This window comes from Zea mays, chromosome 9 (assembly GCF_902167145.1).
Source record: "Zea mays cultivar B73 chromosome 9, Zm-B73-REFERENCE-NAM-5.0, whole genome shotgun sequence".
In the NCBI taxonomy this organism is placed as follows: domain Eukaryota; kingdom Viridiplantae; phylum Streptophyta; class Magnoliopsida; order Poales; family Poaceae; genus Zea; species Zea mays.
The window spans coordinates 116329833-116351763 of NC_050104.1; the positions used below are offsets into that span (position 1 = coordinate 116329833).

Here is a 21931-nt window from a genome sequence, read left to right on the forward strand (position 1 = left end):
TTCCAAGCATGGCAACCAGGCAAAGTTTGAGGGCATGCGGCCTTCTGACCTCCTGGGATTTGGTCGAAAAGTTTCGACTGGTCTGTCTTGAGGACCAACTGATGGTAGCACTATATATTATTTGGCATGTTCTAGCTGCAAAACTAATATATCATCGAAGATATTGTATCTGCCGATCCACCATCGTCTAATACAGTTACCACATAAATCACTTGAACTGCAGCATAAAATATAGCAACAATCAGTCAAGCTACCTCGCCTCATGGTAATATAACATCTTGAACAACCATAATACAAAATGAAATGCAGTTCTGTCACGACAACATCGCATTCATAAGCAATACCACCCATCTAGTACCTAGCAAGCATCACCACACGAACCTCAAACTGACGAGTACTAACAGCGATACAAGGAATATCATATCTGTACCAAGCACTGCGGAGAATGACTTAGGTCTCTTCCTCTTCTTCCTCCTCCTCCTCGTACTCCTCATCCTCGGCAGTGGCATCCTGGTACTGCTGATACTCGGCCACCAGGTCGTTCATGTTACTCTCTGCCTCGGTGAACTCCATCTCATCCATACCCTCGCCTGTGTACCAGTGCAAGAAAGCCTTCCTCCTGAACATGGCCGTGAACTGCTCGCTGACGCGGCGGAACATCTCTTGGATGGAGGTTGAGTTGCCAACGAATGTGGAGGACATCTTCAGGCCAATTGGTGGAATGTCACACACACTCGACTTCACGTTGTTGGGGATCCACTCCACGAAGTAGGAAGAGTTCTTGTTCTGCACGTTCAGCATCTGTTCATCCACTTCCTTGGTGCTCATCTTCCCACGGAACATAGCAGATGCCGTGAGGTAGCGGCCATGACGAGGGTCAGCAGCACACATCATGTTCTTGGAGTCCCACATCTGCTGGGTCAGCTCTGGCACGGTGAGAGCGCGGTACTGCTGGGAGCCCCGCGAGGTCAGTGGAGCAAATCCAACCATGAAGAAGTGCAGACGTGGGAAGGGGATCAGGTTCACTGCAAGCTTCCGGAGGTCAGAATTCAGCTGACCAGGGAAGCGAAGGCAGCACGTAACACCACTCATGGTTGCAGAGATAAGGTGGTTGAGATCACCAACTGCACACACAAAAAAAATGTTAACAGGCATCCTTATGTCTGTACAAAAAAAATGTTAACAGGCATATTACTCCAGGCCTTTAATACAAGTAATATCAATTAGAACACTGCCAGGTATGAGGCAAAAATATCTGGCCCCTTCAATATTACATACAAATTGAACGGTTTATTAGCTCAATGAACACATGTATAGCAAATAAACTATGAAACATATGCTGGAAATATACAAGAGTTCAAGACAAGCAGATAATAATGCATTTGCTACATAAGCATAAAAAAAATATATTCAAAGTGTTCAAGGCAAAAAGAAATGAGTGTTATGCATATCATAACACTTCTTACTGAGTGTTTACAAATTACATGTATAACAAAAGCAGAATGGTAAACGTACTGGAAATATACAAGATAGGTAATGTTGGCCACACTTCAGCAAATGTATCAATAAACATGTTTCCACACATAATGAACAACTATTTTCCTTATGCTGCATTCCAGACAAAAACAAATGAGTGCTATGCATGTCATGACACTTCCTGGGTTACAACCCATATGTTTATTGTTAACAGGTTTTTAAGCATCATTTTGTAGCTGATCATTTACATGTATATGACAAACAAATGGGAAATGCGTACTGGAGACATACAAGATAGAATATGTGCCAGACTAAGACATCATATAGTCAATAAACATATTAGCAAAACAGAGTGAATAACTAGTCTGCTTACGCTGCATTCCAGACAAAAAGAAATGAGTGCTATGCATATCAAAACACCTCCTGGGGTTACAACCCATATGTCTATTATTAACATGTTTTTCAGCATCATGTGGCTGATCATTTACATGTATATAACAGACAGAATGGAAAAAATGTGTAATGGCAACATACAAGATAGAATGTATGTGCTAGAGTATGACAGCAAATAGTCAATAAACATGTTAGCAAATCACAGTGAACAAACTAGTCTGCTTGTGCTGCATTCCAGACAAAAAGAAATGAGCGTTTGCATATCATAACGCTTCCGTGAGTTATGACCCACACATAGTTATAACAATAAATAATATTGGCGCAAAGCATAAACAGATAAAACACTGCATCATCAATTTGCAACATACATGCAAACATGTTATTATACTGTAAACTAGATAATGCCAAATAAATCAACAACAGAAACTGATAGGAATAGGATACAGATGCAAAAATGGAAAGCGTAACGCCAAGCAAAAGAGCAATCAGCACTTACAGGTTGGTGTGGCAAGCTTGAGCGTGCGGAAGCAGATGTCATAGAGAGCCTCGTTGTCGAGCACCATGCACTCGTCTGCGTTCTCAACGAGCTGGTGAACGGAGAGCGTGGCGTTGTAGGGCTCCACAACAGTATCAGACACCTTGGGCGACGGGAAGACAGAGAATGTCAACATCATCCGGTCCGGGTACTCCTCCCTGATCTTGGAGATGAGCAGGGTGCCCATTCCTGAACCAGTACCTCCTCCCAGCGAGTGGCAGACCTGGAACCCTGCAGTATAAGGGAGAAAATGCATCATACTCGAACACTAAAGGCTGTCAAGCGTCTAGCGCAGCAATCGCTGAGAGGTACGAGAACTCTACGACAATGATGACAAAAAAAAGTAACAGCGCAATTCGTCGAGAAATGTCACGAATCGCTTAGATCTAGGTGAAATTGTTCAGATCTGCAGGCTCAGCGCAAGCGCAATGGCGCATAAACCCTAGATCCAGAAGGGCTCGTGTCTCCATAACCCCGGAAAACATCGGATCAGGTGGGATAGATCAGACAGACAATACATACCTTGGAGGCAGTCGCAGTTCTCGGCCTCCTTGCGCACGACGTCGAGCACGGAGTCGATGAGCTCGGCGCCCTCGGTGTAGTGGCCCTTGGCCCAGTTGTTGCCGGCGCCGGACTGGCCGAAGACGAAATTGTCGGGGCGGAAGATCTGGCCGAAGGGGCCCGAGCGCACGGAGTCCATGGTGCCTGGCTCGAGGTCCATGAGGACGGCGCGCGGGACGAAGCGGCCGCCGCTGGCCTCGTTGTAGTAGACGTTGATGCGCTCGAGCTGGAGGTCGGAGTCGCCGGCGTACTTGCCGGTGTGGTCGATGCCGTGCTCGTCGCATATCACCTCCCAGAACTTGGCCCCGATCTGGTTACCGCACTGCCCGCCCTGGATGTGGAGGATCTCTCTCATGGCGACTGGTTGGCGAAGGCTAGGATTCCGGCGAGGCGGTGGGTTTTGGGGGAGCGCGGAGGCAGCGGACTGGCTGAGTGTGTGTGACGACTGAGGAGGGAGGGGAGAGAGAGGTGGGAAGAGAGTGAGCCTTTATCGGAAGAAGGCTCTGTGTGCTGGGGCCATTTTCGTGCGGGGCGCGTTTTACGGACACGTCCCTGTAGAAAGCCCGAATTTCCTTTGCGCGAACATAAGGGCTTGTTCGAATCATGAGGGCTCGTTCGTTTTGGAGTGGATTGAGGGGGATTGGATTTAATCCCCTCCAATCCCCCTCAATCCACTCCAAAACGACCGTCCAATCCCCCTCAATCCACTCCAAAACGAACAAGCCCTAAAGTGGTTGAAGCTATCCCAGCAGTTCGTCAGCATCTCCACTATCTAAAATTAATTTAGAGTGCTAGTAACCAAAAAATATGCTCCAACGTTTCTTAAATAAGATTTCTAAATATACCGACTTTTTAAATATTTCTATTTATATGTCATGTATCATGTGTGCTTACGTGGCATATCATTTAATAAAAATAAAATTTTTAATGAAACTCTGACTAAGAATCGCTAGCCTAATACATTTAATTAATGTTTTTAACAACGCTTTAAGAAACTAAAATTGCAAAGGACAGAGGTAGTAGGTACTATCTTATCTGTAGGATATTTTTCTCGCACCACCACCAGTACTTCGACGTAAACAAACGTCCTATAGCCACTATGTCATGTATGCCCTATGGGCTTCACCAAAGGGCGCCAGCGGTGTCTTTCCCCTGCAGTGCAAAACCAAGGAACACTCTGAAGCTTTTTTTTCTCGTGAAAGGAGGGGGGAAAAGATGTGTCGCCGACGATTGGATGGCGATGCGCCAGCGACCGTACGGTTGGAAAAAGGTGCAAGGCGCGCCACTAGTGGCATGGCATCACGATCCACATGAACCGATCACAGATGAGCGAGGCCAAGGCCGAACGAAGCACACGCGGGGGCCGCCCCAGCGGGGCGCATCACGTGTCCCCGTGAAAGCGGGCGGGCGGGGACCACGGTTTACAAAACCGTTTCATATATAAAAACCGCTACCCACCGGTAACGGTTTACCAACGGTAAACCGGTAAAAACCGGTAAAAACCGACCGGTTTGACCAATTCAAATTAATTTGAATTCGAATCGGTTTACCGACGAAAAACCGGTGAAAAACCGCTCTAAACCGCCGGTTAACCGCGAAACGAACCGGTTTTTGCTGTTTTTTACAGAAAATGAAAAATTTTGACAAGTTTTTTTTGTAGTTTTCTCAATTCATATTGCATAGTAAATATTAATTGATCTACACGACATGTGTTCACCAAAATAACATATAACATACATATGCAACCATAAACTCCAGTTCTCATGCAACAAACAACCAACGAACTTTGCAATACTCAAATACAAGTTATTTTACAACTCTCCAAGGTGGCAACGATACATAGGTCGACTTTTTTCACAATACTCACATGTTTATCTCGAATCATAGTGATAGTACTAAGGCATGTTGGAAGGATCGTGATATTGTTCCAATCCGTTATAGTGATAGTGATAGGTCTATACAAAATATATGAGATACATTAACGAGAAAACAAGAACGGCAGATAAATATTTATCCACAAAGAAAAAACATACCGGTATGTGTGTTTGGTGTTTGTGTATTGCATGTGCACCTCACCAAGTGTTGGACTTTTCTTCCGATCAGCAAATCTTAGGAACACATATAGAAGAACTGGAGCTAAGGGTTCTAGATTGAGTCTTGTCTAGATGGATAGTTATTAGAAGAACTGAAGCTACTTGATCCACGAATTCCATCTTGGACACGAAATGAAACCGAAATTGACCACTAATGGGGTGTTTGGTTTGAGGAATGAGCTAGTTCATCATCTTCTCACTCCTCACTATTTTTGTTTGGTTCGTGGAATAGAATGAGTTGATCCATCACCAAATATGAAGAATGGTGACATCCCACCAAATCTGAGGAATGAACATATGATGCACCAACTTAATTTGGATGGATTGATTCCTCAAACCAAACACTCTATAAATGCCTAAACTGGACTTGAGCTACGGGTTTATCTTCACATATAACATATAACATCTTCACATATAGCATATAATAGTAAACAAGACTACTATGCCTAAATTAACAACTAAATACTCAGTTTTGGCATTAAATCTGGTTTTTCGGCAAAAATTAGCGGTTTACCGGTCTTAAATAACGGTTTACCGGTCCTAAAAAACGGTTTTTCAACGGTTTTCGGTTTTTATGAATTTTTTCAAAATTTTAAAATTTAGAACAAATTTTGAAAAAAAACCGGTGGTTTACCGAAACCGCACCCCAGCGGTTTCGGTAAACCGACCGGTTTACCGCCGGTTTTTACCGGTTTTGTAAACCGTGGCGGGGACCGGCCGGCGCACGTATCTGTAAACTGTTGTATCGCCACGGCCGGCCAGCCTGCCTTGCCGGTGAGCTGTCCGCTTCGCCCAGATCTCTGCACTTGCAAGTTAGGTATATACCTGGATTGCATTGCACTCCAAGCTACGCTACGTCGCTACTACGTACCATTATTATTACGATATATTAGCTGAGCTTCAGCCTTCGCCAACCGTACTTGATCGAGGAGTGGCAGCGTCTTCACTATGCCGAATTGATTGGTAGTGACAGCCAGCCAGCCATTTGCCTGCCCTCTTGCATTTTTTTTTTCTTCTTTCCCTCGTCGAGACAAAAAAAAAGATGGTAACTAGCGGTGGAGTTTTGTAGCTCAGCGCCATGCTCTTCAATGTCGACCGGCGCCACCGGTCGAGCGAAGCCGCAAGAAACGCCGCGACGACACGGCAGTAATTCGCCGGTTTTATTTTGCCGGCATGCGGTGAACCGGGCGTTAACTGTGTTTACGTTTCGACACGCGTTACATCTTTCCCTTTGTTCGTAGCAGTATAAACGACGGCCACCGAGTCGTCGCAATGCATATGTACTGACTGCCTCGACCGGCCTAGCTGCAACAACAACAAAAAAAAATCGATCGCATCGGCGGCATCTCTCTCTCTCTCTCTCTCTCTCTCTCTCTCGACCAGCCGTCGTCGACGTCGAGGGCCGTACTAGCTAGCTCGCCCGCCGTACACCGCACCTACCGGAGGAAGAAACCAATGGCCCGCGCCGTCGCCGCGCTCGTGCTCTGCGCGGCCGTGCTCGTCGCGGCGGCCCACGCCGGGCGCGTCCTCGACGCCGGGCTCGACGCCGCCGCGGCTGCCCTTGCGCCGGTGTCGCCGCCGGCACGCGTACCCGCGGATGCGGGCGGCGTCCTGGACGACCGGGAGAGGGGCGGAGCGATCGCCGACGTCCTGTGGTTCGTGCTCCAGTGGGCCAACCAGGCTGCCACCGGCGACAGGCGGAAGGCCTACTGAACCCATAAATAGCACGTGTGTCGTTTTTGACGTTTCTAAAAAATAAAGTACAGTGCTACTTCTACCAGCTACGTTGTTTGCAGTAGCAACAAAAAAGAATTAAGAACTGGGTTGTTTGCGTTCTGTTTAATCCACTATTTTAGTTTCCGGATAATTTATATAAGTTCAGTTTATTTGCTACCGAACTCTGGTGCTCTAACTTGTTCTCCGTACTTCTGTTAACCCCATCTGAAACAAAAAACTTCACTTCACTTCTGAGTATATAAAAAAACCAAGATTATTCTATGAATAAATTTAACGAACGGGCTTAGGATGCGTCACCTTATGCAGGGTGTGTTTGGTCTGATTTTAGTTTTTGCATAAAGAAGCCAAACCAAAAGACTAGATTTAGTAAGCGGATTTTTCTAAAAGCCGACTTTCTTACAATACAAAATTGAAAATATCTCTCGACCTGTTTTTATTGGCTTTTGGATGTAACTGTAAAAATATATATGAAATAACTTTTACCGTTTACCGACTTTTACCTTTTACCTATTGATTTTTAGCTTTTAACAGCTCACAGCCTACAACAGCTTTTTCGCAGCGCACAGTTACAACAATTTTTTTTCTTTCACAAACACAACGTCCAACCAAACAGACCCCGAGTGTGTTGACTTCTATACGTCAAAAGCTTCGTTAATTCCTTCTATTTTTTATCATAACCTTTGTTGCACGTACAATGCAATATACATAGAAACATTGCTTAGGAGATAAGTCATTCTATTCATGATTAAGGATTTGATCACAATGCTCCTAAGGGCATAATCTTATTCTCCCTCTACAGCCGCTTAGCTTTGAATTAATTGGAATTTTGCCACTCAAAACATTTCTCCTTGTTATAATTGTCACAGTGTCTATAAATTGTAGGTCTATCTGGGTCTATTTTATGTGGCCTGATAGCAAATTTGCAAACCCCTATCATGATGATGATTGTCGGCGTTTCGACCCCGAGGGGTCCCTGGACCAACTAGTAAATTGTCGCTGCGTGCCCCAGCCCAGGTCGGCGCGAGACGGAACACAAGGAGGGGGAAAAACTGCGGCTTCGTGTTGTCCTACGCCCAGGGTGGATGCGCTTGCAGTAGGGGGTTACAAGCGTCCGCGAGGGAGAGAGAGAGAGCCTGTCCGTCAGCCTGTCCTCCCGCGCTGCCACCTTTTCGTACGAGGGCCCTGGACCTTCCTTTTATAGATGTAAGGAGAGGGTCCAGGTGTACAATGGGGGTATAGCAATATGCTAACGTGTCCGGCAGAGAGGAGCCAGAGCCCTATGTACATGCCGATGTGGCTGTCGGAGAGGTGTTAGTGCCCTGTACATGTGATGTCGTGGCCGTCGGAGGAGCGCTTGAGCCCTGTAGAAGCACAGCTGTCGGGGCTGTCGGGACCTTGCTGACGTCTCCTTGCTTTCGTAGGGGGCTGAGAACCGCCGTCGTCATGGGGGCACGCGGGGTGCCATCATTACTTGTTTACCGGGGCAAGCCAGATGGGACGCCGGTCTTGTTCCCCGTAGCCTGAGCTAGCTAGGGGTAGGGTAATGATGTACCCCCCCTGTAACATGGTCGGTCCGAGCCCAAGGTCGGGCGAGGCGGTGACTCCTCTGAGGTCAAGGTTGAGGCTGAGCCCTGGGGTCGGGCGAGGCGGAGACCGTCTTCCGAGGTCGAAGTTGAGTCTGAGCCCTGGGGTCGGACGAGGCGGAGACCGTCTTCCGAGGTCGAGGTTGAGTCCGAGCCCTAGGGTCGGGCGAGGCGGAGACCGTCTTCCGAGGTCGAGGTTGAGTCTGAGCCCTGGGGTCGGGCGAGGCGGAGACCGTCTTTCGAGGTCGAGGCGGGGGCCGAGCCCTGGGGTCGGACGAGGCGGAGCTTCCTATGGCGCCTGAGGCTGGACTCGGCTGCTGTCAGCCTCACCCTGGCGGGTGGCACAACAGTCGGAGCAGGGCAGGCGGCGCTGTTTTCCTGTCAGGTCAGTCAGTGGAGGGGCGAAGTGACTGCGGTCACTTCCGCCCTGCCGACTGAGGAACGCGCGTCAGGATAAGGTGTCAGGCGATCCTTGCATTGAATGCTCCTGCGATACGGTTGGTTGGCGAGGCGATATGGCCAAGGTTGCTTCACTGCGAAGCCTGTCCGAGCTGAGCCTCGGGCGAGTCGAAGGTGCGCCCGTTGCTTGAGGAGGCCCTCGAGCGAGGCGTGAATCCGCCTGGGTCTTCTGTTCCTGCCCGAGGCTGGGCTCGGGCGAGGCGAGATGTGTCCCTTGAGTGGACGGAGCCTTTACCTGAATTGCGCCCATCAGGCTTTTGCAGCTTGTGCTGATGGTGATTACCAGCCGAGTTTAGGAGTCTTGGGGGTACCCCTAATTATGGTCCCCGACAGTAGCCCCCGAGCCTCAAAGGGAGTGTTGGTACTCGCTTGGAGGCTTTGTCGCACTTTTTTTGCAAGGGGACCAGCCTTTCTCGGTTACATTTTGTTCCGAGGGTGCGCGCGAGCGCACCCGCCGGGTGTAGCCCCCGAGGCCTCGGAGGAGTGGTTTGACTCCTCCGAGGTCTTAGTGCCTTTGGTGACGCCTCGGTCAGTCTGGTTGTTCCCTCATGCGATTTGATCGTAGCCCGGGTGCATGGTCAGGTTCCGAGTTCTCGGGCTGTGAAAGGGAAATAGGCTTACACCTTTTTCCTAAATGATTTTGGTGATTGAATTGCCCAACATAAATTATTGAACTAACTAGTTTGCTCTAGTCTATAAGTTATACAGGTGCCAAAGGTTCACAACAAGCCAATAAAAAGACCAAGAAAGGGTTCAAAGATAGAGAGCTAAAGGCATCCCAAAGGCAACCCTGGTCTGGCGCACCGGACAGTGTCCGGTGCACCAGGGCACTCGAGGCTGAACTCTTCACCTTCGGGAAAATGATGGGTTGCTCCGCTATAATTCACCAGACTGTCCGGTGCCACACCGGACTGTCCGGTGCCACACCGGACTGTCCGGTGTGCCAGCGGAGCAACGACTACTTCAGCACCAATGGTCACCTGCAGAGGCATTTAATGCGCGCCAGAGCGCGCAGAAGGCAGGCACGCGCGAGACGGCGCACCGGACAGTCTACAGTACCTGTCCAGTGCACCACCGGACAGCTAGGCGACTCCATCAGTCAGAGCTCTAACGGTCGAACCCTAACGGCCAGGTGACGTGGCTGGCGCACCGGACACTGTCCGGTGGCGCACCGGACTGTCCGGTGCGCCATGCCACAGCAGCCTTCACCAAATGACTAGTTTGGTGGTTGGGGCTATAAATACCCCCAACCACCCCACATTCAAGTCATCCAAGTTTTCCACCTTCCAACTACTTACAAGAGCTCTAGCATTCAATTCTAGACACAACCAAATAGATCAAATCCTCTTCCAACTCCACACAAAGCACTAGTGATTAGAGAGAGAGATTTGTTGTGTTCTTTTGAGCTCTTGCGCTTGGATTGCTTGTTTCTCTCATTCTTTCTTGCGATCAACTCAATTGTAACCGAGGCAAGAGACACCAATTGTGTGGTGGTCCTTGCGGGGAAGTTTGGTTCCCGTTTGATTGAGAAGAGAAGCTCACTCGGTCCGAGGGACCGTTTGAGTGAGGGAAAGGGTTGAAACAGACCCGGTCTTTGTGACCACCTCAACGGGGAGTAGGTTTACGAGAACCGAACCTCGGTAAAATAAATCCATGTGTCACACTCTTTATTCGCTCACGATTTGTTTTGCGCCCTCTCTCTCGGACTCGTTTCTATTTCTAACGCTAACCCGGCTTGTAGTTTGTGCTTAAGTTTGTAAATTTCAGATTCGCCCTATTCACCCCCCCTCTAGGCGACTTTCAATTGGTATCAAAGCCCGGTGCTTCATTAGAGCCTAACCGCTCGAAGTGATGTCGGGAGATCACGCCAAGAAGGAGATGGGGACCGGCGAGAAGCCCATTACAAGCCACGGGAAGGCTCCATCGGGAGAGTCCTACAACAAAGGAAAGGGGAAGGAAAAGGAATCCCCTTCACACAAGTCACGTCGGAGCGGTGACAAGAAGAAGAAGAAGATGAGGAAGGTGGTCTACTATGAGACCGACTCCTCGTCGCCATCCACCTCCGGCTTCGACACGCCGTCCGTAACTTCTAAGCGCCATGAGCGCAAGAAGTTTAGTAAGATCCCACTACACTACCCTCGCATTCCTAAACATACGCCATTACTTTCCGTCCCATTGGGCAAACCACCAACGTTTGATGGTGAAGATTATGCTAGGTGGAGTGATATGATGCGATATCACCTAACCTCACTCCACAAAAGTATATGGGATGTTGTTGAGTTTGGTGTACAGGTACCATCCGTAGGGGATGAAGACTATGATGAGGACGAAGTAGCCCAAATTGTGCACTTCAACTCCCAAGCCACCACTATACTCCTCACCTCTCTAAGTCGAGAGGAATATAATAAGGTGCAAGGGTTGAAGAGCGCAAAGGAGATTTGGGACATGCTAAAGACCGCGCACGAAGGAGACGAGGTGACCAAGATCACCAAGCGGGAGACGATCGAGGGGAGCTCGGTCGCTTCCGACTTCGCCAAGGGGAGGAGCCACAAGACATGTACAACCGACTCAAAACCTTGGTGAACCAAGTGCGCAACCTCGGGAGCAAAAAATGGGATGACCACAAAGTGGTTAAGGTTATTCTTAGATCACTTGTTTTCCTTAACCCTACTCAAGTTCAATTAATTCGTGGTAATCCTAGATATACACTAATGACTCCCGAGGAAGTAATAGGAAACTTTGTGAGCTTTGAGTTGATGATCAAAGGCTCAAAGAAAATCAACGAGCTAGATGGCCCCTCCACGTCCGAAGCACAACCGGTCGCATTCAAGGCGACGGAAGAAAAGAAGGAGGAATCTACATCAAGTAGAACACCCATCGACGCCTCCAAGCTCAACAACGAGGAAATGGCGCTCATCATCAAGAGCTTCCGCCAAATCCTCAAGCAAATGGGGGGGGGGAGATTACAAGCCCCGCTCTAAGAAAGTTTGCTACAAATGTGGTAAGCCTGGTCATTTCATTGCTAAATGTCCATTATCTAGTGATAGTGACAGGGGCGACGACAAGAAGGGGAGAAGAAAGGAGAAGAAGAGGTACTACAAGAAGAGGGGCGGCGATGCCCATGTGTGCCGCGAGTGGGACTCCGAGGAGAGCTCCTCCGACTCCTCCTCCGACGAGGACGCCGCCAACATCGCCGTCACAAAGGGACTTCTCTTCCCCAACGTCGGCCACAAATGCCTCATGGCAAAGGACGGCAAAAAGAAGAAGGTTAAATCTAAATCCTCCACTAAATATGAATCCTCTAGTGATGAAGAAAATGCTAGTGATGAGGAAGATAACTTGCGTACTCTTTTTACCAACCTCAACATGCAACAAAAGGAAAAACTAAATGAACTCATTAGTGCTATTCATGAAAAAGATGAACTCTTGGATAGCCAAGAGGACTTTCTAATTAAGGAAAATAAGAAGCATGTTAAGGTTAAAAATGCTTACGCTCTAGAAGTTGAAAAATGTGAGAAATTAACTAATGAGCTAAGCACATGCCATGATATTATTTCCAACCTTAGAAATGAGAATGCAAATTTAATTGCTAAGGTTGATTCAAATGTTTGTAATGATTCAATTTCCAATCTTAGAGATGATAATGCTAATTTGCTTGCTAAGATTGAAAAATTGAATACCTCTCTTGCTAGCCTTAGAGTAGAAAATGAAAATTTGATTGCTAAGGCTAAAGAATTAGATGTTTGCAATATTTCAATTTCCAATCTTAAGAGCGAGAATGATATTTTGCATGCTAAGATTGTTGAACTAAAAACTTGCAAACCCTCTACATCTACTGTTGAGCATGTTACCATTTGTACTAGATGTAGAGACATTAATGTTGATGCTATCCATGACCATCTAGCCTTAATTAAGAAACAAAATGATCACATAGCTCAACTTAATGCTAAGATTAATGAGCATGACTTAGAAAATGAAAAATTTAAATTTGCTAGAAGCATGCTCTATAATGGGAGACGCCCTGGCATCAAGGATGGCATTGGTTTCCAAAAGGGAGACAATGTCAAACTTAATGCCCCTCCTAAGAAATTGTCCAACTTTGTTAAGGGCAAGGCTCCCATGTCTCAGGATAACGAGGGTTACATTTTGTACCCTGTCGGTTATCCCGAGGACAAGATTAGGAGAATTCACTCTAGAAAGTCTCACTCTGGCCCTAATCATGCTTTTATGTATAAGGGTGAGACATCTAGCTCTAGGCAACCAACCCGTGCTAAGTTGCCTAAGAAAACTCCTAGTGCATCAAATGATCATAGCATTTCATTTAAAACTTTTGATGCATCTTATGTTTTAACTAACAAATCCGGCAAGGTTGTTGCCAAGTATGTTGGGGACAAACACAAGGGTTCCAAAACTTGTGTTTGGGTACCCAAAGTTCTTGTTTCTAATGTCAAAGGACCCAAAACCGTTTGGGTACCTAAAGTCAAGAACTAAGTTTGTTTTGTAGGTTTATGCATCCAGGGGCTCAAGTTGGATTATCGATAGCGGGTGCACAAACCACATGACCAGGGAGAAGAAGATGTTCTCCTCCTATGAGAAAAACCAAGATCCCCAACGAGCTATCACATTCGGGGATGGAAATCAAGGTTTGGTTAAAGGATTGGGTAAAATTGCTATATCACCTGACCATTCCATTTCAAATGTTTTTCTTGTAGATTCTTTAGATTATAACTTGCTTTTCGTTTCCCAATTGTGTCAAATGGGCTACAACTGTCTATTTACTGATGTAGGTGTCACTGTCTTTAGAAGAAGTGATGATTCAGTAGCATTTAAGGGAGTGTTAGAGGGTCAGCTATACTTAGTAGATTTTGATAGAGCTGAACTCGACACTTGCTTAATTGCTAAGACTAACATGGGTTGGCTCTGGCACCGCCGACTAGCCCATGTTGGGATGAAGAATCTTTATAAGCTTCTAAAGGGAGAACACATTTTGGGACTAACAAATGTTCATTTTGAGAAAGACAGGATTTGTAGCGCATGTCAGGCAGGGAAGCAAGTTGGTGTTCATCATCCGCATAAGAACATCATGACGACTGACAGGCCACTCGAGCTCCTACACATGGATTTATTCGGCCCGATCGCTTACATAAGCATCGTCGGGAGTAAGTACTGTCTAGTTATTGTGGATGATTATTCTCGCTTCACTTCGGTATTCTTTTTGCAGGAAAAATCTCAAACCCATGAGACTCTAAAAGGATTCTTGAGACGCGCTCAAAATGAGTTCGGCTTAAGGATCAAGAAAATAAGAAGCGACAACGGGTCGGAGTTCAAGAACTCTCAAATCGAAGGCTTCCTTGAGGAGGAGGGCATCAAGCATGAGTTCTCTTCTCCCTACATGCCACAACAAAATGGTGTAGTGGAGAGGAAGAATCGAACTCTATTGGACATGGCAAGGACCATGCTTGATGAGTACAAGACTTCGGATCGGTTTTGGGCTGAGGCGGTCAACACCGCTTGCTACGCCATCAACCGGTTATATCTACACCGAATCCTCAAGAAAACATCATACGAACTCCTAACTGGTAAAAAGCCAAATGTTTCATATTTTAAAGTCTTTGGTAGCAAATGCTTTATTCTTGTTAAAAGAGGTAGAAAATCTAAATTTGCTCCTAAGGCTGTAGAAGGCTTTTTACTAGGATATGATTCAAACACAAGGGCATATAGAGTCTTTAACAAATCCACTGGACTTGTTGAAGTTTCTTGTGACATTGTGTTTGATGAGACTAACGGCTCTCAAGTAGAGCAAGTTGATCTTGATGAATTAGATGATGAAGAGGCTCCGTGCGTCGCGCTAAGGAACATGTCCATCGGGGATGTGTGTCCTAAGGAATCCGAAGAGCCTCCTCAAGCACAAGATCAACAACCATCTTCCTCAACACAAGCATCTCCACCAACCTAAGATGAGGATGAAGCTCAAGAGGATGAAAATGAAGATCAAGAAGATGAGCCACCTCAAGAGGAGGGCAATGATCAAGGGGGAGATGCTCATGATCAAGACAAGGAAGATGAACAAGATCAAAGGCCGCCACACCCAAGAGTCCACCAAGCAATCCAACGAGATCACCCCGTCAACACCATCCTCGGCGACATTCATAAGGGGGTAACTACTCGATCTCGTGTTGCCCAATTCTGTGAGCACTACTCTTTTGTTTCCTCTATTGAGCCACACAGGGTAGAGGAAGCACTTCAAGATTTGGATTGGGTGATGGCGATGCAAGAGGAGCTCAACAACTTCACGAGGAATGAGGTATGGCATTTAGTTCCACGTCCTAACCAAAATGTTGTAGGAACCAAGTGGGTCTTCCGCAACAAGCAAGATGAGCATGGTGTGGTGACAAGGAACAAAGCCAGACTTGTGGCTAAAGGATATTCACAAGTCGAAGGTTTGGATTTCGGAGAAACCTATTGTCGGCGTTTCGAGACCCGGGGGGTCCCTGGACCGACGAGTAAATTGTCGCCGTGTGCCCCAGCCCAGATGGGTCGGCGCGAGACGGAGCGCGAAGGGGGGAGGAAGCCGGAGGGAGACGGGCGTGAGAGATGGAATCCTGCGGCCTTCGTGTTTGTCCTGCGCCCAGGTCGGGTGCGCTTGCAGTAGGGGGTTACAAGCGTCCACGCGGGAGGGAGCGAGCGGCCTCACGCGAGCGCCGTCCCGTCCTTCCCCGCGCGGCCAACCCTCTATAAGAAGGCCCTGGTCCTTCCTTTTATAGGCATAAGGAGAGGATCCAGGTGTACAATGGGGGGTGTAGCAGTGTGCTAACGTGTCTAGCGAAGGAGAGCTAGCGCCCTAAGTACATGCCATCGTGGCAGCCGGAGAGGTTTTGGCACCCGGTTCGTGTGGTGTCGTGGTCGTCGGAGGAGCGCTGGAGCCTGGCGGTAGGACAACTGTCGGGATTGTCGAGTCCTTGCTGACGTCCTCTTGCTTCCGTAAGGGGGCTGAGAGCCGCCGTCGTCATAGAGCGTGCGGGGCGCCATCATTACTTGTCTGGCGGAGCGAGCCAGATGGGACATCGGTCTTGTTCCCCGTAGCCTGAGTCAGCTTGGGGCAGGGTAATGATGGCGCCTCCTATTGACGTGGTCGGTCCGTGCCCTAGGTTGGGCGAGGTGGAGGCTCCTCCGAGGTCGAGGTCGAATCTGTCTTCCAAGGTCGAGGTCGAGTCCGAGCCCCCGGGTCGGACGAGGCGGAGACCATCGGCTGATGCCAGGGCTGAGTCCGAGCCCTGGGGTCGGGCGAAGCGGAGTTCGTCGTCCTTCGGGGCTGAACCCGAGTCCGAGCCCTGGGGTCGGGCGAGGCGGAGTTTGTCGTCTTCCGGGGCTGAGCCCGAGTCCGAGCCCTGGGGTCGGGCGGAGCGGAGTTCGTTGTCTTCCGGGGCTGAGCCCGAGTCCGAGCCCTGGGGTCGGGCGGAGCGGAGTTCGTCATCTTCCGGGGCTGAGCCCAACTCCGAGCCCTGGGGTCAGGCGGAGCGGAGTTCGTCGTCTTCCGGGGCTGAGCCCAAGTCCGAGCCCTAGGGTCGGGCGGAGCGGAGTTCGTCGTCTTTCGGGGCTGAGCCCAAGTCCGAGCCCTGGGGTCGGGCGGAGCGGAGTTCGCCGTCTTCCGGGGCTGAGCCCGAGTCCGAGCCCTGGGGTCGGGCGGAGCGGAGTTCGCCGTCTTCCGGGGCTGAGCCCGAGTCCGAGCCCTGGGGTCGGGCGGAGCGGAGGTCGCCGTCTTCCGGGGCTGAGCCCGAGTCCGAGCCCTGGGGTCGGGCAAAGCGGAGTTTCCTATGGCGCCTGAGGCCGGACTTGGCTACAGTCAGCCTCACTCTGCCGAGTGGCACAGCAGTCGGAGCGGCGCAGGCGGCGCTGTCCTCTTGTCAGACCGGTCAGTGGAGCGGCGAAGTGACTACGGTCACTTCGGCTCTGTCGACTGGAGGGCGTGCGTCAGGATAAAGGTGTCAGGCCACCTTTGCATTAAATGCCCCTGCGATTTGGTCGGTTGGCGTGGCGAGTTGGCCAAAGTTGCTTCTCGGTGAAGACTGGGCCTCGGGCGAGCCGAGGGTATGCCCGTTGCTGGAGGGGGTCTTCGGGCGAGACGTAGATCCTCCGGGGTCGACTGCCCTTGCCCGAGGCTGGGCTCGGGCGAGGCGTGATCACGTCCCTCGAATGGACCGATCCTTGACTTAGTCGCACCAATCAGGCCTTTGCAGCTTTGTGCTGATGGGGGTTACCAGCTGAGATTTAGGAGTCTTGAGGGTACCCCTAATTATGGTCCCCGACAGTAGCCCCCGAGCCTCAAAGGGAGTGTTAATACTCGCTTGGAGGCTTTTGTCGCACTTTTTTGCAAGGGGACCAGCCTTTCTCGGTTGCGTTTTGTTCCGGTGGGTGCGCGCGAGCGCACCCACCGGGTGTAGCCCCTGAGGCCTCGGAGGAGTGGTTTGACTCCTTCGAGATCTTAATGCATTTCGCAACACTTCGGCTGGTCTGGTTGTTCCCTCATGCGAGCTGGCCGTAGCCCGGGTGCATGGTCGGGTCCCAAGTTCTCGGGCTGGTATGTTGACGCTGTCAACGGTTTGGCCGGAGCCGGGTTTGCGAGAGCAGCCCTCGAGCCTCTGCACAGGGCGAGAGGACGGTCAAGGACAGACTCGACTTTTTTACATACGCCCCTGCGTCGCCTTTCCCCAGGAGGAGGGGGGAAAGCGCCATGTTGCCCTCGGAGGGCGCCGAACATGGTGTCTCCGGTGAGCTGCTGGCGGGTAATCCGAGTGGACGCCCGTGCCCCATTTGTTAGGGGTCGGCTAGAGGCCCGGAGGCGCGCTCCAAAAGTACCTGCGGGTGATCTGCCGGACCCGGTCCCCTTTCGACGGGGTCCGAGGGCTCGATGCCTCCCTCTGATGGGATTCCGTTACAAGATCGTTCCCGCTGGTCTCGGAAATGTCCTAGGGTACCTCGGGAGCGTAGCCCGAGCCTTGGTTATGTATCGAACGTACCCAGGGTCATCCCTCGCTCCGTGTATGAGGCGGATGTGAGCCCTTCGAGGGCCAGCCTACGAACCCCTGATCAGTAGTGGGCGCAGAGCCCGAGTGGCCTGAGGCGGCCGTTGAACCCTTCTGAGGGGCCAGCCTTCAAACCTCTGACCAGTAGTGGGCGCAGAACCCAAGCGCTCTGAGGCGGCTGTTGAACCCCTCCGAGGGGCCAGCCTTTGAACCTCTGATCAGTAGGGAGGCTCGGGGCCTGTTTCCTTCACGGAGAAGGATCCTTTTCGGGGTATCCCCCTTTCCCGGTCCCTGTTGTAAGAGAGAGAAAGAGGAAAATGAAAAGGATATGAAATCGAATGACGTGGCGTACCTTTTTTGACGCGGTCATTATGGCGAGGGCGAAGCGTCGCTTGCTTCTCCTGCCTGAGGCGCCGCCTGTCCCGCCGCGGAGTTAATGCGACGTGGCGAGTGGTTCGCGAGGCGGCCGTTGCGCGTGCGCGAGCCGTTCGAGGAACGGAACACGGGTGCGCCGTCTTCACGCCGTGAGAGAGGGTTCTCTCGCTGCCCCTGGATGGGACGTAACCCTGGCTGACGACGTGTCCGCTGCTCCTGCCCGCCTGCCACCGCCATTACTGCCGGCCCATTTTCGGCCGTATTGACTATCGCGCTTGGCTGGCACTGCTGGGTCATACGCAGGGTTGCCTCGAGTCGCGGTACTGGTTCCACAGTCAAGGAGGCGTGGTAGTGGTGCGAGTGGCGGTGCAGTTGCTCGCACGTAGCAACCGGCACGCCGGTTGCATGACGCGTGGGCCTGGGCCTCCACGCTGGGTGCGTTGGAAGTCGGAGGGGTGCGCCCACTTGGCGCGGTTGCATGCCACCTGCATGGCTGCCCGCCCTTTCACCCGCTGGTCTAGGCGAAAGTGGAGGAATGCTCGTAACCGCTGGGCGGTTGCATGCACCGCACGCGGCGGTTTGGCTTCTTCTGCTCTAGGCCATTTTGCATGACGCGTGGGACCCAGCCCCCGTGCCGTAGGGGGAGGATCTTGGAGCGTGTTGGAGAAGACTCAGCCCGCGACGGCTGGGGACGCAAGTAGGGAGAGTCGCCTTTAAAAGGAGGGTGACCCCCTTGGAAGGCGACTGTGTCTTCGCGCTCCCTTATGCATCGTGTCTTTCCACCTTCCGAGCCCCCGGATGGGGAACACCCGCAATCCTTCCGCCTCGTCGTTGGAGGAATGCAACTTCGCGGAAGTTGGTACCTTTCAGCCATCGTTCGGCTTCAAGGATTTTCATCAGGCAGCCCGGCTGCATTCCCTCGCCGGTGGTCACCCAAGACGGTGACCACCAGCCCCTGGATGGGGAGAAGCAAGCCGGTAGGCGGCCCCCGCCCCTCCCTCAGCTTCAAGGATGTTTATCATCCTTGCTGGGGCGGAGAGCGAGGCGAGCTGGGGCTCTACCTCCCGCACGGGTCGGCTGGCCACCTCCTCTTCCAGCTTCTGGTGGTGGAAACCATCCTCCAGCTCTGTGGAGGAGGCGTCCTCCAGCCATGCCGGGGAAGGCGAACTGTTGCTGCCCAGCTAGGATGCAACATTCCGTCCTCTTCCTCGCTTTCGTGGCGAGGACGGGGGGCGAGGACCTGCCGGTGCGCTTTGGAGCGGCCCGCGTTCGCCGGTGCGGCGTTGGTGGAGAGGCGGACGCCGCCGTCGGTGCTGACGTGGTGACAGCCGGGAGAAGCTTCCCCACTGTTGAGGCTGTCAGCGCCGCCTACGGGCCGGCCTTCGGCGCTTTGGCTTTGATGTCTGGTTCGCGTCCCTTGAGCGGGGACGCGAACGAGAGCCTTCCGGTGGTCGCGTCCGTCCTGGGACCATAGCTGCTGCTGCAGAGGTCACTGGCGGGTCACCCTGGTCTTGTCGCTCCGTAGGCTCCCTGGTGTGGGGGTTGTCCATACCCGCGGGGACGGAACCGGAGTTCCGTTTGTAATGGCACCTTGAATGCCAGTCTTTTGTTCATTGTGGTTGTCGGGGCCTGAACATGTGTGTATTTTCGGCGCGGAGCCGTGTTTTTTCCTCATTTTCGAGCACTAAGACTCGCCTGTTGGTTATCTGAACCGCTTCACCAAGCGTGAGTCGCCTCGTGCAAAGGTGACGAGTGAGGTATCCGTATCCTAGAGGCGTAGGAGTCCCTCGGCTCGGTCGGCCTTGCTGTCCGAGGCTTCTCTTGCTTAGTTAAAGGAACCCCTTGGCCGCTCTTCGATGAGCCGAAGCCGGGGGTAGCGGTGTCAGCTCGAACAGAGGCAGAGTTGGCTTCGAAAAGAAGACTTGGTCGGCCGGAGCCTGGCCAGGTCGTCCGCTGGCAGGACCGACGCCGGAGTTGAGTTGCCGAGGCCACGGGCCGGGCTCATGTCTTCGGGGGACAGCCGGTCGAGGCCTCGGGGTGGCCGGCCGAGCCGTCTGCTCGAGCCGGATTCCTGGAGAAGACCCTGGCGGCGATGGCCTGGGCGTGGTGCTGATGTCGTCCTTCAGAGTGGAGATCCTCCGACCGCGTCACCGTTCGAGGCTAGGTCGGACCTCGCCGAAGGTGTAGTTGACGCCGAGGGTGCTGCTGCTCCCTTCAATTGTCAAGATCCGAGCCTACAGGATCGGATTATCTTGTAGTGTGTGTATGTTTTCTGCGGACGCCGAGGCCCAAACATACCATCGTCGTGTTGTAAAGCTGCGTTTCTTTTCCTCTTGTTTCGAGCGTCTGGACTTATTTGTCGGTAACAGAATTGTTTGTGCGAGCGAGAGTTGCTTTTCACGGAAGGTGATGAGTGAGGTATCTGTATCCCGGAGGCGTAGGAATCCCTCGGCTCGGTCGGCCTTGCCGCTTACGCGCACTCTTACTCGTCCATAGGGTTCTGTCACCGACGCAGTCGAGAAGGCCCGAAAAATCGTTCTGGCAAAGGAGCTTTCGAGCATGAAGACTTGTTCGGTCCGCGGAATCACTTATCCGAGCGCGAGTTACTTATCGCAGAAGGTGATGAGTGAGGTATCCGTATCCCGGAGGCGTAGGAGTCCCTCGGCTCGGTCAGCCTTGGCTGCTTACGTGTACTCCGTCGTTTTCAGGATCCACTTTCGAAGTAGTCGAAAAGCACGAAAGACATTCTAGCGAAAAAGATCTTTTTCCGAGGAAAATTTTGACGCAGAGGGGGTTCCCCCCTTTTAGCCCCCAAGGGAGGGTCGGGCTTTGCCGAGGCAAGGCTGACCCTTCCTTGATGACCAAACTTTGCGTGGGAACGAGGTATACGAACAACTTGAAAGCATCTTAAGGGTAGAAGCGACGTAGCTGTTGGATGTTCCAAGCGTTGCTGTAGACCTCGCCTTGACTGTTGGCCAGCTTGTACGTTCCGGGCTTCAGAACTTTGGCGATGACGAACGGCCCTTCCCAGGGAGGCGTGAGCTTATGCCGCCCTCGGCCGTGTTGTCGCAGCCGAAGCACCAGGTCGCCCACCTGGAGGTCTCGGGACCGAACCCCTCGGGCGTGGTAGCATCGCAGGGACTGCTGGTACCGCGCCGAGTGTAGTAAGGCCATGTCCCGAGCCTCTTCCAGCTGGTCCAGTGAGTCTTCTCGATTAGCTTGATTGCTTTGGTCGGCGTAGGCCCCCGTCCTCGGGGAACCGTATTCTAAGTCTGTGGGCAAGATGGCCTCGGCCCCATAGACTAGAAAGAACGGTGTGAAGCCCGTGGCTCGGCTCGGCGTTGTCCTCAGGCTCCAGACCACAGAGGGGAGTTCCTTCATCCACCGCTTGCCGAACTTGTTGAGGTCGTTGTAGATCCGAGGCTTGAGTCCTTGTAGAATCATGTCGTTGGCACGTTCTACCTGCCCATTCGTCATGGGGTGGGCCACGGCGGCCCAGTCCACCCGGATGTGGTGATCCTCGCAGAAGTCCAGGAACTTTCTGCCGGTGAACTGGGTGCCGTTGTCGGTGATGATGGAGTTCGGGACCCCAAAGCGATGGATGATGTTGGTGAAGAACGCCACCGCCTATTCGGACCTGATGTTGTTTAGGGGTCGGACCTTGATCCACTTGGAGAATTTGTCGATGGCGACCAG

General features: G+C 51.5%; 1 protein-coding gene across 1 annotated transcript; it reads right to left on the reverse strand.

Moving 5' to 3' along the window:
* Positions 1 to 214: 214 nt before the first annotated feature.
* Positions 215 to 3329, reverse strand: LOC542705 (beta tubulin 7). The gene is made up of 3 exons (NM_001112218.1): positions 2927 to 3329; positions 2366 to 2635; positions 215 to 1124 (listed from the first exon to the last, which is right to left on the reverse strand). Exons 1-3 carry the CDS (start codon positions 3318 to 3320, stop codon positions 451 to 453), a joined length of 1338 nt encoding a protein of 445 aa, NP_001105688.1. The 5' UTR covers positions 3321 to 3329; the 3' UTR covers positions 215 to 450.
* Between the last annotated feature and the right edge of the window lie 18602 nt (positions 3330 to 21931).

What these genes read in the sequence shown, in the direction of transcription:
- LOC542705 (NM_001112218.1), bottom strand. Translation starts at nt 3,320, where the DNA reads ATGAGAGAGATCCTCCACATCCAGGGCGGGCAGTGCGGTAACCAGATC. An exon ending in GAACTGCGACTGCCTCCAAG is followed by an intron (nt 2,636 to 2,926) that starts GTATGTATTGTC and finishes CTTATACTGCAG; the next exon opens with GGTTCCAGGTCTGCCACTCG. An exon ending in CAAGCTTGCCACACCAACCT is followed by an intron (nt 1,125 to 2,365) that starts GTAAGTGCTGAT and finishes TTGTGTGTGCAG; the next exon opens with TTGGTGATCTCAACCACCTT.